Source organism: Mustela nigripes, chromosome 3, assembly GCF_022355385.1.
Source record: "Mustela nigripes isolate SB6536 chromosome 3, MUSNIG.SB6536, whole genome shotgun sequence".
Lineage (NCBI taxonomy): Eukaryota > Metazoa > Chordata > Mammalia > Carnivora > Mustelidae > Mustela > Mustela nigripes.
The window spans coordinates 190103957-190127053 of NC_081559.1; the positions used below are offsets into that span (position 1 = coordinate 190103957).

The 23097-nt window shown below is 49.9% G+C and overlaps 1 protein-coding gene across 1 annotated transcript in view; it reads right to left on the minus strand.

Annotated features, from left to right (window-relative positions):
* ZFAT (zinc finger and AT-hook domain containing) overlaps positions 1-23097 on the minus strand; it is a 188897-nt gene that overhangs the window by 18900 nt on the left and 146900 nt on the right. The window contains exons 13-15 of the mRNA XM_059395207.1: positions 14260-14378; positions 7425-7551; positions 4783-4913 (exon numbers count right to left, since the gene is read on the minus strand). Coding sequence (XP_059251190.1) covers positions 4783-4913; positions 7425-7551; positions 14260-14378 — 377 coding nt within the window. The remainder of the gene's footprint in view (positions 1-4782; positions 4914-7424; positions 7552-14259; positions 14379-23097) is intronic.

Genomic DNA, 23097 nt, shown 5'->3' on the forward strand with positions numbered 1-23097 from the left:
GCAGCCAGTTTAAGGCCTTGCCTGGTTCCGCTGGTTCTTTTTCCCCCTCTCCCCATTAACAAACCATGTTATTTATCAGCTGTGTGTGGGTCGGCCGTCACCCCCAGTTAGAGAAAGGTCAGCTACTAAGCTGTTCACCCTTCTTGTTCACTGAAATATCCTGAGAGCCAAGAACAGCACCTGGCTGATGGACGCAGCTCAGGGGGGGGTTGCTGAATAAAAGAGTCGATAATTCCCCTCACCGGGCTACCTGCCTCTTGAGACCAGGACTGGTCTTATCCCCAGAACCGAGCGTGACAGGCAGAGGAACGGCCCCCAACCCCGAAGAGGTCTTGTGTCCTAATACCCAGAATCTGCGAATGTTACCTTGCACGAGGAAGGGGACTCTGTAGATGTGACTAAGAAGCTTGAGACGGGGAGACTGTCCCAGATTATCCAGGGGGACATCACGGAATCACGGGGGTCCAGAGGGAGAGAGGGAGACCAGAGGGTCCGGCCAAGAGCAGGCGAGGAAGCAGAGGCCAGAGCGCTGGGGTGTGAGAGGAGCCCCCACCCTGCCCCTGCTGGCCCTGAAGATGGAGGGAAGGGAACCCAAGTCAAGGGACGCCAGGGGCCTCTAGAAGCTGGAAAATTCGAGAAAGGAGTCCTTCCCAGAAGGAATGCAGCCATTAGCACCTTGACTTTAGCTCCCTTTGAAATTCATCTTAGACTTCTGACCTCCAGGGTTGTTAGACAAGAAAGTTGCGTGGTTTCGAGCCACCAAGTCTGTGGGAATTTGCTGCAGATGCCGCAGAGCCCAGAGGGAGCACACGGGGAGGGAGGGGCAGTGGGAGTCAGCGGAGCAAATGCTGTGAGCCAGTAAAGAAAATGCTACTTTTCATCTTGAAAATAAATCTTAAACAGTAAGAACAGCAAAGAGGCGCCTAAGCCATGAGCCATGACGGTGGCAGTGGTTATGTTAGACTTTTCCTCTAAAACAACTGACTTTGACTCAGAGAGGCTATGGTTTCCCTGGTAGGTCTTACACTTCCTCTACTTAAGGCAGTTTTCTTAATCAAAGATAAATTTCCTCACATACAACCCTAAAGCAAGATAGAATAAAAAGAAAAAAATGAAACTGATTTATCTCGTGAAAACGGTCTGGGCTTCAGAAATCCATGATTAATTGCACTCAAAGCTCTCAAGTGTTTTTGAGGGCCAGCTGGGGCACGGCCTACAAGGACTCGCCTTCCCTAACACTCCAAAATGCCCCATCCCCAGAAATCCGCTTCTAATGCTGACACTTGAAGAAAGTGACATGATGGAAAATCATTGAGAACATGGTTCTGTGTCCAACTGAAAATTCAACAGCCTGAATTATGGCCCAAGCCTTTCATGTCTCATTTAAAAACAGGAAGAAAGCAACCTAAGGAACCATTTTTCCCCGAATGCTTGACACATAATTTCATTTATTTATTTTTAATTTAATTTTATTTTTTTCAGTATTCCAAGAACCATTTTTTCTCAGCTCTTTGATTCCAACACCGCCACCCTGCCCACCAGGCCTAGCATTAGTGTCATCCTGGAAACTGAAAACCTAAAACGACTAGAAAACTAATCACTTACAACGATCACTGATAAATTTTCATACAAAAAAAAAGATCCTTTTCAATTAACATTAATACATCGGGAAGAAATAAAATTATGAACAGAGCATATTACTGTTGTTTTACATGGGAAAGAAATCTTAAAATTTTAAACATCCAGAATTCAGATTCTGGATGTTTAAAATTTTAAGATTTCTCATACACACCTAGAATTTGTTTTCAGCCCCGTGGAAGTATGTATAAAACTGGGAAGTTTCAGAAGATCTCAAGATAGACTATCCAATAGTAATATGAAAAACTTCTTTTGTATAATACATACTAAGTGTTTTATGAAAGATGTCCTTCCTTGCTTTTTTCTTTCCAGTACCGTCTTATGGGACATAATGAGAGAAACCACACAGGAAGGCCACAGCACGCTCCATCCTATGTAACGAAACGTCTCCAGAGCAACTAGCACGTGAGCTCTTCTGGTTGGAAGAGGACAAAATCCCCAGCACCCAGTGCCCTCCCACAGTGAAGGAAGAGCACCACTCGAGGCCAACAGGTACCCGAGAGTTCACACTCGAGTGGCTCAAGGACCCTCATTAAGTAGACATAATCCCTCTACTGGAAAATTCCTAAGCCAGAGTCTAATTAGAGGGGGAAAAAAATCAAAACTAAAAATGAATTTCTCTAATAAAAAGTTATCATGGGGTGTCTGGGGGGCTCAGTCAGTTAAGTGTCTGCCTTCAGCTCAGGTCATGATCTCAGGGTCCTGGGATCGAGCCCCGCATCGGGCTCCCTGCTTGGTGGGAGTCTGTTTCTCCCTCTCCCTGCCCTCTTCTCTGCCTGCCGCTACCTTCTGCTCATGCTCACTCTCTCTCAAATAAATAAAATTTTAAAACAAAATCAAACAAAAAACCTACTTGTCTTTACATTTAAATGACGGGACAACTGAACTCGGAGGCATTCTTTCACACAATGCAACCCCGTTGCCGAAGGAGTGGGTGTTTGCTGTCCACCTGCCCCTGGTCCCTCCGCCCACCCCCCATCCAGCAGGTCCCAGCAGCCCCAGGGAGCCCGGTGCTGGGCCAGGCCCACGGATGATGACAAGGACACCGCTCTCAGCAAACACCTCCGAACACAGTTGCTCTAGACCATGTTAACACCAAGACTCCCCCTTGTCCTGCGTTTTCAAAAAAAACACAAGATTCTCTCAAGAATCCCACCGTTTTCTGCTACCTCACGCACACGGCACCTGTTTATGCTGGTCGGACTGGATGCTTCTCTGCCTCATCCCGTGTGGTGCTGTCAGCCTAACGCCTCAAAGCACACTGAAGCTGAATCCCAAGCCGGCAACCTCACGTGTCACCGCACCGTCTGTGATGCTCGATAAATCACGGCCCTGAGCAGCGGCATATCACAGGAGCTGGCACCTTCCTGCAAGTCTCAAAAGGTTTTGGCAGGTACGAAATACGCAAAAAATTCTCCTGACACCAGTCCAATCACACCCTTCCTGACGTGTCAGGTCCGGCTCAGGACTCATCAGGTCACAGCGCAGAGAAGCTGTTTCAGAAGAGATTTAGTAAGACAAGGCGAAGACCGCAGCCTAGTAACTACAAAGGGAAGCACGTGTAGGAGTCTGTTCCCAACCAACGGGCAGAGGCCACTGAAGACCAAGACACCACGTCCCACGGTGGCACTGCTACCCAGACTCTCCTCGAGACAAACCACAGTAACGGAGGAGCGTTTCTAGGACACGCGGTCCCAACATTCCTCTAGACATGCTAAGTCCTGTCCGTGGATCATGAAGTCCAGAGTTGAACCAGAATGCACTAATTCCCCAGAGAATTACTTAGCCTGATTTCAGGCTTTGCATTGTGTTGTGGGTACACCTGGGGTGGACAGTTGCAGAGACAGCCTGGAAAGTCTACTTCTGACTCATCAAAGGGATGCCGCCGGGGACACAGCATTCAGGGGTCCTCATGGGGGAGACACATTAAGACATACTTTTCATTGTTGGTGCCAAGAAAACCTACTCCCTTTGCAAAGTTCACGGTTCCACATTTCGTGGTTTATGGTTATAAAACTCTGTACCACTGCAGAGTCAAACTGGCACGCCTCCTGTAAGATGCACTTCTGTGCAAACATGAGCCATCTGCCCCCAACAACCGTAGCTGCCCCTGATATATGTATATATATTACAGATAAAATATCATTTCATATTATAAAATGTCCCCCAAGCCCGCTCTGGGACCCGTAGCCCCTCCCTGCCTTCCTGTCCTCCACTGTACCTGGTCACCACTGGAGAGCCCCTGTGCCTCACTTGTTCGTTTCTGTTTTACCTTTTTCCCCACTACACAGCGACCACGGTGATGGTTCTCTCCTGGAACCCCAGAAACACTGCTGGCAGGAGTGGGCACTTACTAAGTACTTCCTGAATGAATGATTCTAAGAATGGGCAGCTGTAAAACTCTACAGTCTGCACTTCAGCTCTCTCCGTGAACTTGAACTCTGCCCATGTCTGATGTGTTCACTGTTGTTGTTGGGGTTTTTTTTTTTTTTTTTTTTAAGTATTTGTGGAAGCCAGGCCAAAGCTTTTGTAAAATGAAGCAAGAGATAGTAGAGAGAGGTACAGACAGAGAAAAAGGATGATGTCATTACCAACCACACTGCATTTTACAGCTGGTGAAGTCTCGGAGGGTAGAAGAGGAGGAAATGAGCCAAAGAGTTTAACTATCAATTAACTCGAGTAACCTTTATTCAAAAACTCATCATTTTCTTCCCATCCACTCAGGCATCGACCAGGTGATGCGGTGCAAACCACGAGGTCAATCCACGGAGAAGCCCTCCTAGCCCCTCCGGCTGCTTCCACAGTTCCCAGCCAAGGGCTGCTTTGCACGACAGATGTGTCCAAGTGTGTCCACATCTGCTCACTTTCACAATGGGATTCTTTGAAGGGAAATGAATGAAAGGCTTCCAGAATTTTAAAAAATCTATTGTATCTTTCCCCTAAAATATACCTCCACTTGTGGAACTGCTAAAGATACATTCACATGATAATCAGAGGCAGAGGAAGAAAATGCAAGCCTAAGCCAACCTCCTTCCCAACCCCACCTCAGGGAAATTCAGCCTTGATAACCTCCAGGGCAGGAGAGAGAAGGGGGTATGTGGCAGTGTGGAGAAAGGATATTTAAGGTGCTGGGAGGGCCCTTACCTGTTTCACGACTGTCACCGTCCCTGGAGCCATGGCGACCACAGAGGCCACAGCAGTAGCGTCATGGGCCTCGGTGCCCAGCTCTATGATTTGCTGGAGGATGTTCACGGCCGTGGGGTCAAGGCGGTCACCTTACAAGGAAGAAGCAAACGGGACACCAGTAAGCCCACAGGGGTTGAGGGGCACTGAGTGCAACACCAGACCTTACTAGAGGCCACTGTGGGGTGTCACCCACCCCGGGGCGGGGGGAGCACAGATTCTCCACCATCACTCATTCCAACAGCAGAATAATTTGCATGGCACTTTTTGGCTTTAAAGCAGTTTTTATAGGAACATCTCCAAAGCCCAAATGATCCTATAAGGAGAAGACATTGTGATATCACCCCCATTTCACAGACTGGTCACCTCTGCACAAAAAAGACAGGAGACTTACCTGGAACCAGTTTTGGCACGAAGCCGGAGCTCAGACCCCAGTGTTCTGAATCCAAACTTGATGACCCAGGACTGCTTCTCAGGTCAGAAGCCCTGAGAAGTACCAACAAACACACTAACCTGCAAAGTTGGTGTCCTGTATGCACAGGCCTGGGAGGCGGCCAATGAGAGCAGGCCCCATCAATTACACAAGCTACGGACTAAACGTCCGAGGATGTCTCAATTATTAGAACCAGTGCGACTTGGAACTCCAAACCAATTTTAATCATCTCAAACGATTAGAATCCACAGCCTCAGGCCAGCTACGGAGCCTGCCCTACCGGGCCGCACCATCTGCCTGACCATCTGTGACTCTCCGGAACATGGCCCTCGGACCCTGGTCATTAATTTACTGAAAGGGAAACTCCTGCGTGATCTCTGTGTTAGCGTAATATCACCAAGCCTCTGCCAATGTTTGCATCCTTGTGGACCGGCTTTCCACGGGCCACATTCCAACGCGAGTCGCTCAGGAAGAGACGGAGAAGGGGAGCGTGATGCGTTCTCTGTAGCAGGGAGCGTGTGGCATGAGGGTCAGTAGAGGACGGTGTGAGTGCCCTGCATACCCTCCGTACCACTCTGGCACTGCTCCCCTCCCCCGCACACACACACACTCACCCTCTTTCTCTCTCTACTTAAGGGACGTACATCCACTGTGCCTTGTAGCCGACCACTCTGAACATCCGAAGACTAAACAAAACCTTTACCTTAAAAACATACTGAGCTGAGCAAGGTTTGATTCCTCCTGCACTGACCCCCCCGGGGGCCATTTATCAAGCCTGTCATCAGACGCGTGGCTCCCAGCGGGAATACCGAGATCTGCCTGCACCCAACACTCTCTCTCCTCCTTCCAGGACTCAGGAGACAGATTTGTAAGCAAATTATTACCCACCAGGTTGGTCCCGTCTCAGGAGGCCATCAGCGGAACGCTGCAGAGAAGTCAGCAATTAGGGGAATGCTGCAGAAAAGTCAGCTGAGTCCCCGGCAGATGACATGCGATCTGAACGCTGAACGTACAGGTGAGGTGGCCAGGAATAGCGTGTGGGGAAAGGAACAGACCGTGTCCCAGAGATCACACCCGCAGTGCAGGTTTTGTGGAGTCTGCAGGGGAGAGCAACCTCAGAGGCGGGGTGGGAATGGATGCGGCGCAGGGAGCCAGAACCCAGAGCGGGCAGGCCTGGCTCGATGGGCTGCAAAGCCTGCGCCTTATCCCAAAAGCCAGGAAGAGAATGTGTGTGCGCGTGGGGGATGAAGGCACAGGGCCTGAGCAGTCGCTGAAGCCACAAACATGAAGGAAGCAGAGACTCAGACAGGGCCTCTCTCTGGATGCCCCACTGAACAGCCCCGGCCGGGCCACTCCCTCCGCACGACCTGCCGCTCTAACCAGCCGCACCCGGGAAGCGCTGTCTCGCTCACTGGACTCGAGCTCCGCAGTCCAGTGAGTCCAGACCTAAGGTCATCAGCCCAAAGGACAGTTTTGCTCAGGGGGCTGATGACCTGGGCTCTAATGGCCACACTGGCCATTTCCTACCCCTGCCACCACCTAATGCCATCAGACTGTGGTCATGCACGAACTGGGGCTCCTTCCAGGTGCTGAAAAGGACTAAGAAAACATTTCTCAGTGTAAGACCCAATCACCGCTCGGCTGGCACAGTGGTCTGACTTTAAGATTGACCTAACACTTGAAAATGACATAAAAATCCTGCATTGGGGCTTTTCAGAAGATTGGGACGCAGGCCGTGCTGGGCTCAAGGCTCCGCAGGGCGGCCCTGGGCCACCACTGTCCGTGGAGCAGAGACAAGCCCCCCTCCAGAAGAGAGGCCCAGAAGCCAGGGACGGGGACGGACACCCAGACCACGGGACCAGCTCTGGCACTCAGCTGAGTCCTTCCGGCAAAGCGCCTTCCGCCCCCACGGAGAGTGGTAAGCCCCTGCTCAGAGCACGTGCGGAGGGCTGGCCACATGCGACAGAGCTCTGCGTCTACTAAGCCTCCTCTCGGCTCCCGTCGGGGGACGTCAGGCCTCTAAGCCTGAGTGTGGGACCTTCGGCGAACAAATGCTGGGGCAGCCACGCTGGCGGAGCCCACGCGGGGACAGCACGCATTCACACGTTCAGTCCTTCAGCACGTTCACGAGGAACCGGCTCGGAGGTGGCCAGAAGGTGTCCCCCCTCACCGCTCTCCGAAGTGTATCTCAGGTCCTGGAGCGCGGCCACGGCTGCCTGCGTGCCCTGAACGTCCTCTTCGGCTTCCGTGATGTGCACGTACTGGGTGGAGGGCTCCTCGGGGGTTTCTGTGGCTGGCTAAACAAAAACACACCATCTGAGTGACCTTCTAGAAGACCACCCGTTACCACAAGTCCCAGGATAACGCATGGAGACAGACAATCACACACAAGCAACCCTCTACAGCAGCTCATTTACCTGGCATCCCTGAGACATCAGCTGCTCCCATAAAAACACACTTTACCAAATGGAAACTACTTTTTGCAAATACTGAGACGTTTTCAAAGCAGCTCTGGTAGAAAGCTTCCTGCCATATTCCTCCCTTAGGGACCAGAGTGTACGGTCCGTAATTAGGGATTAGACACGCACAGAGATTCCTGCATGTGCTCTTCTAATGGCTGCCGTCCCCTCCCGCTGCTGCCCGCGCTGTCCTCATGGGCCCCAGGGCTGGGGCTGCTTGGGGGGAGCCCACGGCACAGCTGCAGGTGGGGGGAGAGGGGTGGGCGACTCCATCGCCCGTGTCAAGTTCGTGGCACACGTCCCGCATGGAGTAAGAGCTCAGGCAACCTTGGCTACTCCAGCCCTTCTTGTTTGTATACAAAGGAGATGATAAACAAAGGACCACAGGAAACATATCTGCAAAATCAGGAGCTGTGAAGGGAGGAAGGGCTGAAGCGACATTCTCAGGTGCCTCGTACCACTGGAGAAAAGAGGTGGGACAGAACTCAGCATGTCGCGGAAGACCAGCATGGATACTGCCCTCTTTCTGGAAGGGACAGGGAGTGAGCGGGGACTAGAGGCAGGAAACAGGAACATCACCAATAAAGAATAGAAAGGAGGACTTGACACAAAATTTACAGGTGCCGAAGTGATGCCCTGTGAGTACCTATCGGTAATGGACACAGTTCTGAACGCCACATATTTCTTCTCTTACAGCCAAGGGGCCAAGCACCTTTCAAGATTCCCAGCCTGACACATAGTAGACACCCAATAAAAAGGTGATGAATGCATACATGAACAACAACAAACCCTACTTCCTTGTAAGTACCATGAAGCCACAAATTGCCCAACACCGACTGGGCCCCAGGAATGTGAGCCTCTGAGAAGCGGCACACACAGAACTGCTTCTTTCCCAAGGGGGGACCCTGTAATGGTCACATGTAGGAAGGATGGGCTGTGCAAGGCATTCTGGGGAGCCTGATGACAGCCCAAGCTGCTGGAGGAGGCAGTCTGTCCCCCACAGGTGACCAAGCGCCTGAGCCCAGCTGCTCGGCTGCTCGGCTGTCTCACTTCTGAAGTCGAGTGCATGGCTTTGTGAGTACTGCTTTCCCTGGGTTCGAAGCTCTCCTCCTTAACGCGCTGGGATCCGCAGGAAGCGAGGCCTTCAGAGTAGAGGGTGGTGCGTCACACGCACTTACGAAAGCACCGACTGGCCGAGAGACGCGGGGTGTTAGGTCAAGAGCTGGCACTGCAATGTCTGTTTGTTAATACAGAGCGAACCCTTGCAGTATGAACTTGGACACCGGAGGACTGTGTGTTTTCCCTTAGATGAGGAGGTAACACTGATGTTACCTTCTCCACCACCAATAATCATAGCTGCTGCCAGACACTGGGGGTTCTGGGGGCCTACCAGGGACTGGCTATGGACCTCGGCAATTTGATATCCTGTCTTGTGGGTATTATTAGCCTCACTGTACGGTCAGAGGACGGAGAACACAGAGGTCAAAGAGGTAATGGTTCCCAGTCAAGCCATTCACACAGGACAGCACCAGGATTCAGTCTGTCAAACTCTAATGCGCGTACTTCTTACATTTTCCTAGAGAAAATTTCCAGCACACACAACAGGGGGATGATCCCTCCATGTACACATCACCCAACTTGAGTAACTATCAATTCGTGACCAACTTTATCTCCCCTCTGCACCCCCACACACTCCACGCCCGGCCCTTGGAATACTGTGAAGCAAATGCAAAAGTCATAGCATCTTCTCTTTATTTTAGAAGGTAACTCTGAGAGATAAAGCCCTCTCAAAACGCAAGCACAACAACACCGTGACATCAAACACAGAACAGTAATTCCTTCACGTGACCACCCACCGGGCCATGTCCTTGTCCCTCCAGTATCGTATTTCCCATTAACTGACCCTTCAAATCAAACTGAAGTCATTGAACCCAGGTATTAGCACTGACTGACATGCCTCATAAGACTTCTATTTGCAGGTTCTGATCTGACTCCGACCCCCCCACCTGACTTATAGTTCTTGGTCGGCAGTTTCCAATGGTCTGAACGTGGCTGACGGCACCGCTATGAACCACTGACTGTCCGCCGCGTCTCCTGCAAGTTGGTAGATGTAATCAGATACTGGTTTCCTTTTTGGCAAGAACGCTTCAGTTATATGGTCTACTCTAACAGGAGACACAGGACGTCTGGGTGCCTTCCTTATTTCTCTGCCATCGGCAGGTTAAGGGGTGGCCACTGCTGGATCTGTGACCATGGGGGGCTTGCAAATGGCCATACTGTTGATCTTCATTTGTTAGCTGGAAAATGTCTATCAACAGAAGCTTCTCCTCACCAAATATTTGGTTATACTGAGGTACAGTTTGTTTTCAGGAAAGGTACTACTTGACTATTGGCCTTTTTTTTACTGAACAGAATTCGTGCCCTAATACCCTAATACCCCCCACCCCACAGTGTCAGCAGAAACCCACGGACTGAAATATTCCTGCTGTGCTTCACTGTGCTTACTGAACCGAGCAACAGCCTTGGGGGTACACCTCAGAGACCAGCCCCGCCAGCCCCACATCAACTGACGACAGTCCGGGTCTCTGCAGTTCTTCCTGCCCTTAGCTCACACCCCACTCTGGAGGGGCAAAGTCCGATCTTCAGGTCTGTGGGAACAGTCCCTCTGCGTCGCTAGGCCAGTTAATACAGATACACAGTTAGTACCACTTATTTCCCTCTCCTCTCAATTTTCAGGGCTTGCATTTTTTAAACTTTAGTGTTTTTTTTAGTATCATATGAAGTATATGTGTGGTTTCAGAATCAAATCTGCACAACCAGTAAGAGATCCCGGCTTGTCTCTTCATCCCCCCATCTGGGTGCGGCCCCACCTCTCCTCATGAAACGCTCCCGTCTTTTGCAGGACTGTGTTATTCTGAAATATTTTTCGAATTACAGCACAGTTACACAGATAAAACCGAGAGCTCCTCTACACCCTTGACTCAACCTCCCCTCTCGGTAACATCTGATGCGACTGGCGTACGATTATCAAAGCCCAGCATTAACGCTGGAACCACTGACGTGACCCAGATTTAGCAGCTTTCTCCCCAATGTCCCTTTTCTGTCCCAGGACCAGGGCTGGATGCAGGGACTCCGTCACCAAGTCGCCATGGTCTCCTCCTACCAGGGACAGCTCCTCTGGCTTTCGTGGCCTTTTGTGAATGTGACACTCTGAGGAGTCCTGGTCAGGTATCTAACCACACATCATTCACTACATCTGATGGAGCAGACGGAGGATGAGGCCTTTCTGAAAAATACCATGGTGGGGAAGGAGCGTGCCCCTCTCCTCATCACGGCAGGAGGCACATGACGGCACCATGACGTATTACCAGGGACGCTAACCTCTGGCTGCACAGTTAGCGCGGGTCGGCCCGATGCCTCTCCCACAGTGATTACTTTCCCTCTGTGATACAGTGAGGATCTGCGGGGAGAGATTTTGAGCTATGTAAATATTCTGTTTCTCCTTATATTCTAATTTCAGCGCCCCCTGATGGATTTGCCTGCAGCCATGATCACTATGGTGCTTTCATGCGAATTCTCTATTTCCCTCATTCTTCCCACGCACACCCCTCAGCATTCTTCTGTGTGCAAGATCTGTTCCTTCCCCACCATTCATTCCAGTACAGAGTCACTGATACTTATTTTATTCTTTGAGTTGTAGTACAACATGATCATGGTTGGTTTTTTTATTTTTTAAAGATTTTATTTATTTATTGGAGAGAACACACGCACAAGCAGGCGGAGGAGCAGAGGGAGGAGAAGCAGCCTCCCCACTGAACAGGGAGCCCTACTCAAGGCTCAAACCCAGGACCCTGCAATCATGATCTGAACCCAAGGCAGATGCTTAACCAACGGAGCCACCCAAGCATGCCAATCATTCTTTATTTAGGTATTTAAATTGTTCTGGGTCTGGCCATTAGGAACTTTTTGGGTTGTCTCTTGTGTCCTTTTGATATACCTCCATCTTTCGGGGTGTTGTTGGGGGTGAAGCATCTTGTTATTTTCTAGGACTATAAAATACCATAGGATCATCTTACAAACTTTCTGCCAGAGCCCTGGAATTAAACACTTTCCAAAGGACCCCAGAGTTCCTTTTACTGGAGAATCCTATTAGAGACTGAGATCTGGGGAACAGGTATGCTCACAGCCACTGAGAGTCACTGCTTCTGGGCTCTCAGCACAAAAGGCTGAGAAACACAGGTACACAGACTGTATACAGGCACATGTCTGGACTTAGCACACAAGCAATCATTCCTCTATGTAAAACCATAATACATAATCGGGCTGTGATAAACAGCATAGTGCAGGCACCTTCTCTCCTTCTGTGAGCGTTACTTTAGGGTACTTTTCTAGCAATAGGACTGTTTAGTTAATTTTACTAGATGCTGCTAAATGCCCCCTCATAGTGGTAGTAACATTCTGAATTTCCCCCCGCAGCGCATGCGAGAGCGTTTTCCCCTCAGCCTCTCCGACAGACAGGACGTCCGATTCTGGATTCTAATAGGTAAGAAGTTCTCTCTCTCTCTAGTTTCCATCAACATGTGCTACGTGTCAGGCTGATCATGTCTTCAGATATTCGAAGTCACCTGCATTTCTCTTCTAGGAACCTTTCTGATCTCTTGCCCATTTTCCTATGGGGTTGTTGAGCACTATCTTTTACAAGACTTCCGTAATGTCAAGATACTCATCCTTCTTCTACCGTAGGACCACAGGTATTTTGCTGTCATTTGTCTCTTGAGCTTGTTTATGAGCTCTTTTCCACAAGACTTTTTAAAATTTTTTCTTGTGGTCAATTGTTCTCAATCTTTCTCCTTCCTGAATCTGGATTCTGAGTCATATAGTTAGACAAGCTCTCCACAGTCTGATTTTAGAAACGAATTCGTTCACTAGGGTTTTTCTTCTGGTATTCCTAAAATGTCACTGTTTTTACATTTAAATCTCTGATCTTTTCGCTCTTGCCTCTCTCTACACACACAAGCTGCTCATTATTTTATGTTTGTTTCAACCCGTTGCTTATCATGCTAGTAGTTTTTCATTCCTTCTGCTGCATTTGCCAAGAATAGAATCCTGCCATCTTCACGCAGATACCTTATTTCTTCCCTTCCAATTCTTTTTTTTTTTTATTTTTCAAGATTTTATTGATCTGTTGGACAGAGGGAGAGAGAGAGCACAAGCAGGTAGAGCAGCAGAGGAAGAAGGACGCAGAGAGCCCGATGCGGGGCTCGATCCCAGGGCCCTGTGAGCATGACCTGAGCTGAAGGCAGTCGCTTCACCGACTGAGCCACTCAGGTGCCCCCTTCCCTTCCAATCCTTAATGTCACTATTTACTCTGCCTGATGCCCCTCCCAAGTGACATTCGAGAGCAGAGCTCCTATTGCATCCTCGTCTTGTTCCCGACTCAACAAGACACCCAGCGCCCCCCACCCCCAGGTAAGATCCTGGTTATGAGGCGGAGATGCATGGATGCATTTTTCCATCTTAAGGGTATATGCACCCAGCTGTACCTTACTGACTGCTTTTAATCACCAGATGCTTAAGTTTGTCGAGTGCCTTTTCTGAATGTGTGAAGATAATCATTTCTTTTTCCTTCCTAGTTCTAGTATGATGATGGATTATATCAAAATACTTCCTCCTTTCTTTGCATTCTGGAATCATCCTCACACTGTCATGATGTATTTTTTTTTTCAAGTGTTCTGGGATTTTTTCAAAGCCCTTACTCTTAATTACCGTATGCTAATGCTCTAGAAGGTGCCTGGATAAATGGTTCTCATCTGTGGGTGATTTGGACTTCTGGAGACATCAGCAACATCCATGCATTTCTGGTTGTCACAACTGGGAGTCCCACTGATATTGGGTTGGGGATTTGGGGGGTCGATGATGCTACTAAACGTCCTAAAATGCACCAAACAGCCCCTACAACAGGTTATCACATCCAAGATCGTAATGTTTGCAGTGCTGAGTTTGCGAAACCCCGCCTTATGTAAGTTGCAATTCGTCTGTGGTGGGGACACTTGGTGGTTAGAGATAGAGACAGCTACTGGCTTTGATCATACAGATAGGTTCTAGCCAGGGGACTAGTTCTAACACCCTGGGGTAAAACAAAGATGCAGGGGGGAGTGTATGCCTTCAGCAGCAGGACAGGAGGGCCTAGAATCAGAAGACAAAGCCCTTCCCGGTTCTTCTGGTGAAAACTTACAACATGCCCCTTGCCTGGCATCCTTCCCTCGGATGCAACAGCTGAAACTCTGGAATGGTGACTCACAGAAGTGCAAATGCCAGGGAGAGACCGATACGGACATTCTCAGTTCAACTCAGGGTAAGAATTCGCAGGCACAGCCCTGGTCTCAGCCCTCCCACAGGAGACAGGCTTTGGGAAGATCTCCTAGTTTCCCAACCAGAAATCCCAATTCTCTGAGGAGCCGCTGTCTGTGCCCAGGATCCGGGACTGCCCGGTCTGTCATTTGTACCTGGAAAGGTCAAGATCAATGCCATGCTTTAGAAACTTACCTCCCACTTGGGGTCTCCTTCATTTTCCACCAACTTCAGGCCATGCTTGTTCTTCAGGTGTCTGTTGAACTCCCATTTGGTACCATAGACGAAGCTGCACACAGGACACTTCAAACCACCTGAAGGCACAGAGGGAAAAGGACAGGAAAGTGACTGTGGCCCTGGGCTCCCCGCCATCCAAACACCTCAAGTCCCGGGGAAAGCACAGCGCTGTCTGCAGCGCTCACCTCGGTCCAGCCTCCCTCCATGACAGAACACAGCAGCGTCGGCAGGGATGTGTCTCAGGACAGAGATTTTAAAGCTTAATGATTTTCTTTTCATTTCTGAACAAGCATTTGCAGAGAGTCTAATGTACGTGACATTCCAGGTGCGGTGGCGACAGAATTCCCATGGCCACGTGAATAGGTGGCCTAAGTCGTTCCTTCATTTTTTTCATTTGAAAAGAGCAAACAACTCAATGCCAGGCTGCTTTTCTCAATCATCTTTGTCCCAAAATACTAAGACTAAGAGGCAGACTCTCCGTCTCCTTCACATCAAAAGCTGAGCTGTTTCTATAAATTCCCATTGGGATTTCCCCGTGAAGGGCAGATTAAGAAGTTGGTCACATCCTGAAAAGTCACTATTTATCGAGCTGATTATGTTTTATACGTGTTCTGGGAGGTGTGTGGATGTAAGAGCACGTAAAACTCCAGGTTAAAACAAAACAAAACAAACAAAAAAAAAAACAGAAAAAAACCTGAGAATCACACAAAAGATTATCTTTCTAAAATCCTATCAGGAACAGCAGCTAATGAGTGACTGGACAAAAGTCACTTTGCTGGGCTGTGAGTTCAGAAGCAACCTCCAACCGCCAGGGGAGGCGTCCTGGTCGCGGGCCTCCAAACCCACACAGACGATCAGCCGCCACCGTGAGGCCTCCACCCTGCGCCGGGCAGGGGGGCCACGTGGCGGGCACTACTGGTCTCCCGGTGGCCACTACCGGTCTACTCGCCACCTGCCACACAGTCGGGACTTCAAAAAACACAAACCAGAGGCGCCTGAGTGGCTGAGCTGGTTGAGCCTCCGATTCTTGCTTTCAGCTCAGGTCACCATCTCATGGTCACGGCAGCGAGCCCCACATCAGGCTCCGCGCTTGGCGGGAGGCTACTTGAGATTCTCTCTCCCTCTCCCTCTGCCCCCTTCCCCTTCTCTCAAATAAAATAAGTCAATAAATCAATAAAATAAAGACACAAACTGCATCACATCTCTTACAGGTGTAAAACCCTTCAACGGCTTCCCATCAGACCCAGAATAAAATCTCAGCTCCCTGCTGTGGCTCGTGTGACCGACTAGCACCCCTGTGTGACCTCGTTCCCACCTGCTCCCCACCATTCCCCCACCTCGGGCACTGACCACGCTCATTCCCTTCTCAGCATGCCTGCTGTTGGGGGGTGTGCCCCCCGTCTTTCTGCCGCCTCTGCCCCCCTCTCTCAGACCTGCTGTGTGCTCCTGTGTCCTCCCAGGGCCCGAGATTGCTCACTGGGGCCCTAAGGAGAGGGAGGAGAAGAATTCTGTCTGGAAGATGAGGTTGTCGTGACAAACTAGACCACCACGAGCATACTTCATAGGGATGCCTAACGCGCTGTTAGCATGTCCCAGAGCAAGCAGGATGTGTGAGATCTCCTGACTCAGATCCACGTCAGCATCTGACAGTGCACGGCTCTGTAGGCGGGGCTTCCTGTCTGTCACCCGGGGTGCTGAGTGACTCCCCAAACAGTCATGAGCAGAAAAGGACGCCCACCCAGACGGACAACAGCGCACCCCTCACACCTTCAGCTCACTGTTTCACAGCCTCGCCATGCTAGCAGGGCGCAAGAGAGCATGGCGGGTCTGACACAGACAGGGGACAGAATCCGCAGAAAGACTGGCAACACCATAAACTTCCAGAACATTCCACAGAGGAGGCAGCTCAAATAGATGCTTATTTTCTGAAACTTACACACTCTGCATTCTTTTTTTAGGCCAAATCAAATGGGCTTGTTCTTTCCCGCCTAGACAATAATTAAACGTAGTTTTTAGCGTCCTTTATTATCACTTATCAATCATTGAAAATTATGTATTTTCCTCTGATCATCTTTTAAAACTCTCCAAGGTGTGAAAACCTCTGCCTTCTCATTTGGTTCAACTGACGTAGCTCTTTCTATAATGACTTAACAAGAGGCAGTGAAATTAAAGACTCCTTCTGTGGGACTCTTTAATGGAAACCAATTTAAGGAGAAAAACATCCTTATATTCTGTTTAAATTAAAATTAATATGATAATGCCCCACATTAATTAAAACTTCAACCTTTGCCACATGGCTTTTAATTAAAGAACAACACATTGGAAATACGTAATCTAGACTAAATGCAGAACTATGCACTTAAATGACACCAAAGCTAGAAAATTAATTTCTAGTTCAATTCATTACACTCTCAGGCAATGCACAATAGAGGTCATGGGAAGACTTGGTGCATTTATTCATGGCACTGACATAAAGCACACACACCAGAAGAACCGTAAACCCCAGATCACACTTTCCTCAGAAGGCATGAGAAGCAGAAGCAGGCAAAAGCACAGAACTTTAGGCACAATTTGAAAAGTCAATTGTGGCATCTTTTTTGCTCATTTTGGCATGCAGTGTTCTGGAAGAGTTTTTGGCATTAAAATCTCTTTGGATCCTTTGTGGTGGGTGACCTTACTGAAAATCTAACTTCATTTCCAACAACATAACTCCTGGAACGGCACAGAGCACAGGGCTGGGCTATCAGATCCCAGAATCTAGACCCTGCTCGTGGGACCCGCAAGCCACTTCCTAAAACTCTAAGGGCTTTGTTTTTTCTTGGGGGAAATGTTAAAGCCCCTATCTTAAAAAAAAAAAAAAAAAAAAAAGGCACTCCAGGGGCACCTGGGTGGCTCCGACAGTTCAGCATCTATCTCAGGCTAGGGTCGTGCTCTCAGGGTCCTGGGATAGAGCCCTGCTTTGGCGGGGGGTGGAGGGGAAGTTTCTCTGCTTAGCAGGAGCCTGCTTCCCCCTCCGCCCCTCTCCTGCTTGTGCTCTCTCTCTCAGATAAACAAATAAAATCTTTCAAAAAAAGGTACTCCAGTAGGCAGAATACTGGACCTCCAGAGAGTCCCATCCTGGAGAAAAGGGATCTCTCGTGCACGGCTGGTGGGAATGGAAACTGGTGCAGCCACCGGGGCAAACAGTATGGAGGGGCCTCAAAAAATACAACCATCATGATACAGTCGTTCCACTGCCGAGTTTCTACTGAAAGGAAATGAAAACAGAACTTCGAAGCGTTATCTGTATTCCCATGGTCGCTGCGGTGCTATCCACAGTAGCCAAGGTCTGGAACAACCTCAGTGTCCACCAACATGATGGATAAAGAAGACACAGTGTGCGCACACGTGTGCAGCACACACACGCACACACAGGAATATCAGTAAGCCACGGAGAGGAAAGAAATCCTGACATTTTCGACATGGATGGACCTAGAGGGTATATACCCAGTGAAATAAGTCAGGCACAGAGACAAATACTGCATGGTGATCACTAACACGGGGACTCAAAAAAACAAAGCTGAACTCACAGAAACGGAGTAGAACAGTGGTTGGCAGGAGCTGGAGGACAGGGGAGGAGGGAGAGGCTGGTAAAGAGTACGCACTTGTGGTTACAAGGCGCGTAAGGTCTGAGGGTCTACGGTGAAACACAGTGACAATCGTTCATAACTGAAGTTCTCGAAAAGAGTACAACTTGAGAGGCACCTGGGTGGCTCAGTGGGTTAAAGCTTCTGCCTTCGGCTCAGGTCGTGATCCCAGAGTCCTGGGATCGAGTCTTGCATCGGGCTCTCTGCTAGGTGGGGAGCCTGCTTCCCTTCCTCTCTCTCTGCCTACTTGTGATCTCTGTGTCAAATGAATAAATAAAATCTTTAAAAAAAAAAAAAAAAAGAGAGAGAGTACAACTTAAAACATTCTCAACAACAGCGAGAGAGGATTAATGTGTGAGGTGACCAGTGTAGGAGCTGACTGGAGGATGAGAATCCTAAAACTTCTTGCAGCTTTGTGAATGACATCTCAGTAACGCCGGGCGGGGTCGGGGGTGGGAAGCAGTGGGGATCTGTTTGCAAACCGGACTGGGCTCTATTGATAGAGCTGGGGATCCGGGCCCCCAGGAGCTGCCAGTCGGGAATGGAGTGGGCATGGATAAACCGTAAAAACAGTACGGGGGATTCTGTTATAATGATAAGTAAATAAACATGGAAAAAGAGAAAATGTTGTTCTGATCCTGATCCCTGCAACAGGGGAGTGTTACCTCGCACCAAGAAGGGACTTGGCAGCTGGACTGACCAAGGATCTGGAGATGGGAGATTGTTCTGGGTGGTCCAGGCAGGACTAGTGGAAACGCAAGGGTCCTGACAAAGAGGAGGCAGAAGGCGGGTCACCGAGAAGCAACCGGAGGAAGACCGTGAGGGTGGGGAAGGAAGGGACTCCAGGCAAGGCATGCGGGCAGCCTCTGGATGCCGGACAAGGCAGGAGAATGGTGTCCCCTGGAGAGTCCGGAATGAATACGGATCTGTCAGCAAACCTGACTTTGGCCTGTGAGACCTGTCTGGGCCACTGAGACCTTCAGAACTGTAGGATAATAAATCTGTGTGGTTTAAACCACCACCACGTCTCTGGTCATTTACTACAGCTGCAGTAAGAGACTCATACAGGCCCTAAAGTGCCACTGAACGAAGGAGCTCAATTATCAAAGGAAAGCAGATTCGGAGCACTGCGATTGTACAACATAAAGCAGTAAAATGTGGACTTGGACTTTGTGAACGTTCTCACTTCTTGTTGTCTTAATTCGGTGCCTGTCCTGGGACTTAGAGCCCCAGCTCAGAAGCAGGATCGTCATTTTCATCCTGTGGGAGTCTCAGGTGGAGGGCCCTGGTCACATGGCAGCTGTCAGACAGCCTCGGAACCTCTCTCAACCCCCAGCTCTGCTTCCCAGGAGACCTTCAGAAAAAACAGTGTAAAGGAACAGAGCAGAGGAACAACAGAGTGCATTTTATTATTAGCCAGGCTGGTGTCCCCAAACCCATGGAGGACCACTAGGGAAACAAGAGCCCTAAGCAAGTCTCCACCATCCCTCCGGGTCCCTTCACATGCCCCCCAAAGTCCTGTCATCTGAGACCCTCCAGACAAGCAGAGTTAGCCCTGAGTCAGACCAGCAACTAGACCCGGAGACAAAGACAAGAGACAAAGTCAACAGCACCCCATGTGTGTGACCTTCCAACAGAGCAGCAGGTGACCACTAGCCCATGTGAACCGATGGCTGTTCCAGAACAGCACTAGGCCACTTCCTTCTCTCCCTCCTCAGTAAGTTCATGTTTGAGACAAACCTCAGGGGGCATCAGCCCCTCCGCAGTAAGAATCCAGACTGTGAATCCAGAGCTGGGTGTGGCTCGGCCACCTGCACACTCTGTCACCTGGGCTGATCACTGCCCCCCACTCCGTGTCTCCTCACTTTAAAACAGGAACAATGAGGGGCACCTGGGTGGTGCAGTCGGGAAAACATCTCTCTCTCTCTCTCTTTTTTTTTTTTTTTTTTGAGATTTTATTTATTTATTTGACAGACCGAGATCACAAGTAGGCAGAGAGGCAGGCAGAGAGAGAGAGGGAGGCAGGCTCCCTGATGAGCAGAGAGCCTGACTCGGGGCTCGATCCCAGGACCCTGGGATCATGACCTGAGCCGAAGGCAGAGGCTTTAACCCACTGAGCCACCCAGGTGCCCCAAGCATCGGACTCTTGATTTCTGCTCACATCAGGCTCTCAAGCTCCTGAGTTCAACCCTCTCACTGGGCTCCCTACTCAGCGGGGAGGCAGCCTGGGATTCTCGCTCTCTCTCACCCTCTGCCCTTCCCCACCTGTGTGCACCTGCATGCTCTCTCTCTCTGAAATAAATAAATGAATCTTTAAAAAAAAAAAAAAAAGAAAGAAAGAAAGAAAAAAGGACTGATGACCTCACAGGGCGTCTGTAAGAGAGAAATTAACATATAACAACCAATGATGACATCACACCACAGCAAGCATCTGCCAGTAATGTACAGAATCTGGGCCTTAATATAAATAGTTCTAAAACTCAAATGTCCCAACATCAGATAAATGATTTCTGTGTTAGCTGACGGTTTCTGGATTTCCTTCTGTGCTACTTTTCCTGAATTTGGTATGAAAAGCTACGATATGGATATACATCCAAGGTGCACACATACACACACGAATATTCCTTTCATAGGGTAGCTCAAAATAATGCAAAGATTTTATTTTTTTTTTAAATTAAGAGGTCGAGAGGACACAAGTGGGGGAGGGGCCGAGGGAGAAGCAGGGTCCCTGCTAAGCACGGAGCCCGATGCGGGGCTCCATCCCAGGACTCTGGGATCATGATCTGAGCCAAAGGCAGACGCTTCACCAACTGAGCCACCCAGGGGCCCCAAAATGATGCAAAGATTTTAGCAGATGCCACAAACGAAGACTTCTCTCTGAGCCTACTCCTCCCACTGCTCCCCATCCCAACCAGTACGCTGGCTTCAGTGACCCTCTGTCGGGGCTTGGAGAAGGGTCAGCACTGGGGAGAAGCCTCGCATTCTCCTCCCGCGAGCAATGTGGGAGCTGCTGGCAGGAACACACCTGTTCTGTTACAGTCAGAATATGGAGCCTTGGAGGACCTTCCCAGCCTTCGTCCCCAGTCCCCAGCCCAGGCCACAGCAGAGATATACCCACCATACCCCAGCGTCCAGCACGATGCTAAGCACAGCAGGAGCACAAGAGATAGGAACACGGGAATCAACAGAAAAGTAAATTTGAGCTAATTATGAAGTGCTATGTGTCGGGCACAGGCTTGGACCTTGGAGAGTAAGTCTGAATGTCTGCCGCCGCTGCTGGGCAGATATGAGCCTCTCCTCTGCAGAGATGAGGAACACCAAGGTTCAGAGGAGTTAAGGAAGTCACCCAGGGCCAGAGGGATCAGATACCCCGGCTCCAGGCCCACCTGACCCCATCCCTGCTCTCATGCTGATAATCTGGAGGGACCTGCCGGGCCCCTCTGAGGTGACTGGGGAATGAGCGTCCTGTTAAGTGCCATCTCTGTCCTGCTGTGAGCTTCAGGAGTGAGCTAATAGTGTGAGAAGCTTGGCACCAAAGTATCCTGTGCCTGTCACCCCGTGATCGAGGGGACCGGTGAGTGAGCTGGCTTCCTGAGGCGCATCTCAGGAGGAAAAATGGGCAGGCCCACAGCAGCAATACAACGTGAAAACGTGCATTTGCGTGAGAAAATGCCTTCGGTCTGTATTAATGAACAAGAGATGGGCTGAGAAAACAAGATAAGAGATTGTCTGACCTGCCTTCCAATGATCAGAAGTACATCAAATAAAAGCAGGGAATAAAGCACGGACACACCATTCAGGAGAAGTTTAATGACCAGAAAGCCCCAGATTCTCGAGAACGGGTGCATCCTGAAGGGGCCCTGGGGACACCTCGCTGGCATTTTCACCCCTGCGCCCTGAGGGCCAGAAGCGCTGGAGCTGGCTTCAACAGCTCCCAGGCCAGCTGTGCCCGCCTGTTCCCAGTTCGTGACATCACACTGGTAGCTTAAAATGGGCCACAGTCGAGATCCCTCCCCCACAGAGACTGGAAACTCCCTGCTCGTGGGAGGTGAACACTTACAGGACACTGCTGGTGGATGCCCGAGCAGCCGCCGTTCCAAGGGGCTTTGGAAGCCCACAGAAAATAACCCAGACTCCTTGAGAGCACCACGGTACCATGCCCCAGAAACCTACAAGAACAGAAACACCTTGGCCTTGTAGGCCCCCTTCCCTACCTCTTGCACAACACTGGGCACTGACATCCTTCCCAAACCCCTGAGCACTGTGCATGGGAGAACCTTCGTCCACAGCTGAGAGCTGTGCCTGCATCCCAGTGTGACGGCACTGAAATCAGGGCACGGGCAAGGATCCCCACATGTGGTGCAGGAAAGCCGTAACATCGTTCGGAGAAAAAACTGCATTCGGTTCACGGTCTGTTATTGTTATTCTAACACATATTCCTCCGTATCAAAACAAGAAATTACAAAGTCCCAAGAACCTACCTTTTGATGAGAAGAAGAGAAACACAAAACCAGGTGGTGGGGGGCGGGGAATCACTTGCAACTAATCCAAAGAGAAGGAAGAACTCCAGTGGTCCCCGAGGACCCAGCATCCCACACACCGTAAGCACATCCCTCCCACTCTGCCCCTCCGTGCCCGCTCCTTCTCCCAGACAGGGGAACGGGGACAGCTCCGTGCTCTGGAGACTCCTGCGCTGTGTTCCTGCTCAACCAGCTCTCTGATTCCGGAGACCAGCCTCCCGCCACAACACAATGGCACAATCAACGTCTCTTACGAGTTTAGAGACGTGCCGGTGTTTCCTTTCTCACTATGTCTCCCAAAGGGAGCCCTGGAAATGCATATGTATGTGGACACACACACACACACACAGAGGAAATGCATATGTATGTGTATACACACACATACACACACGCACTCACACACACATGCGTGCACACGTGAAAAAGACCAAACACACCCCCGCGAAGATGAAAATTAAAGCCAGACGCTGTCAGGGAAGGCCAAGAGACGACCGTCTGAGGAAGCTAACTGAAAACGGAGGTCAGGCAACAGTTTGGCACTGCAAGGCAATGATGAAAGTTTGGAGGCAGAGAGCGGTGATAGGATCATCAATCAGAGCCCCGCGCCTGTCCCAACAGCCACAGTCAAGGTCTATTTTCTGCCAATCCAC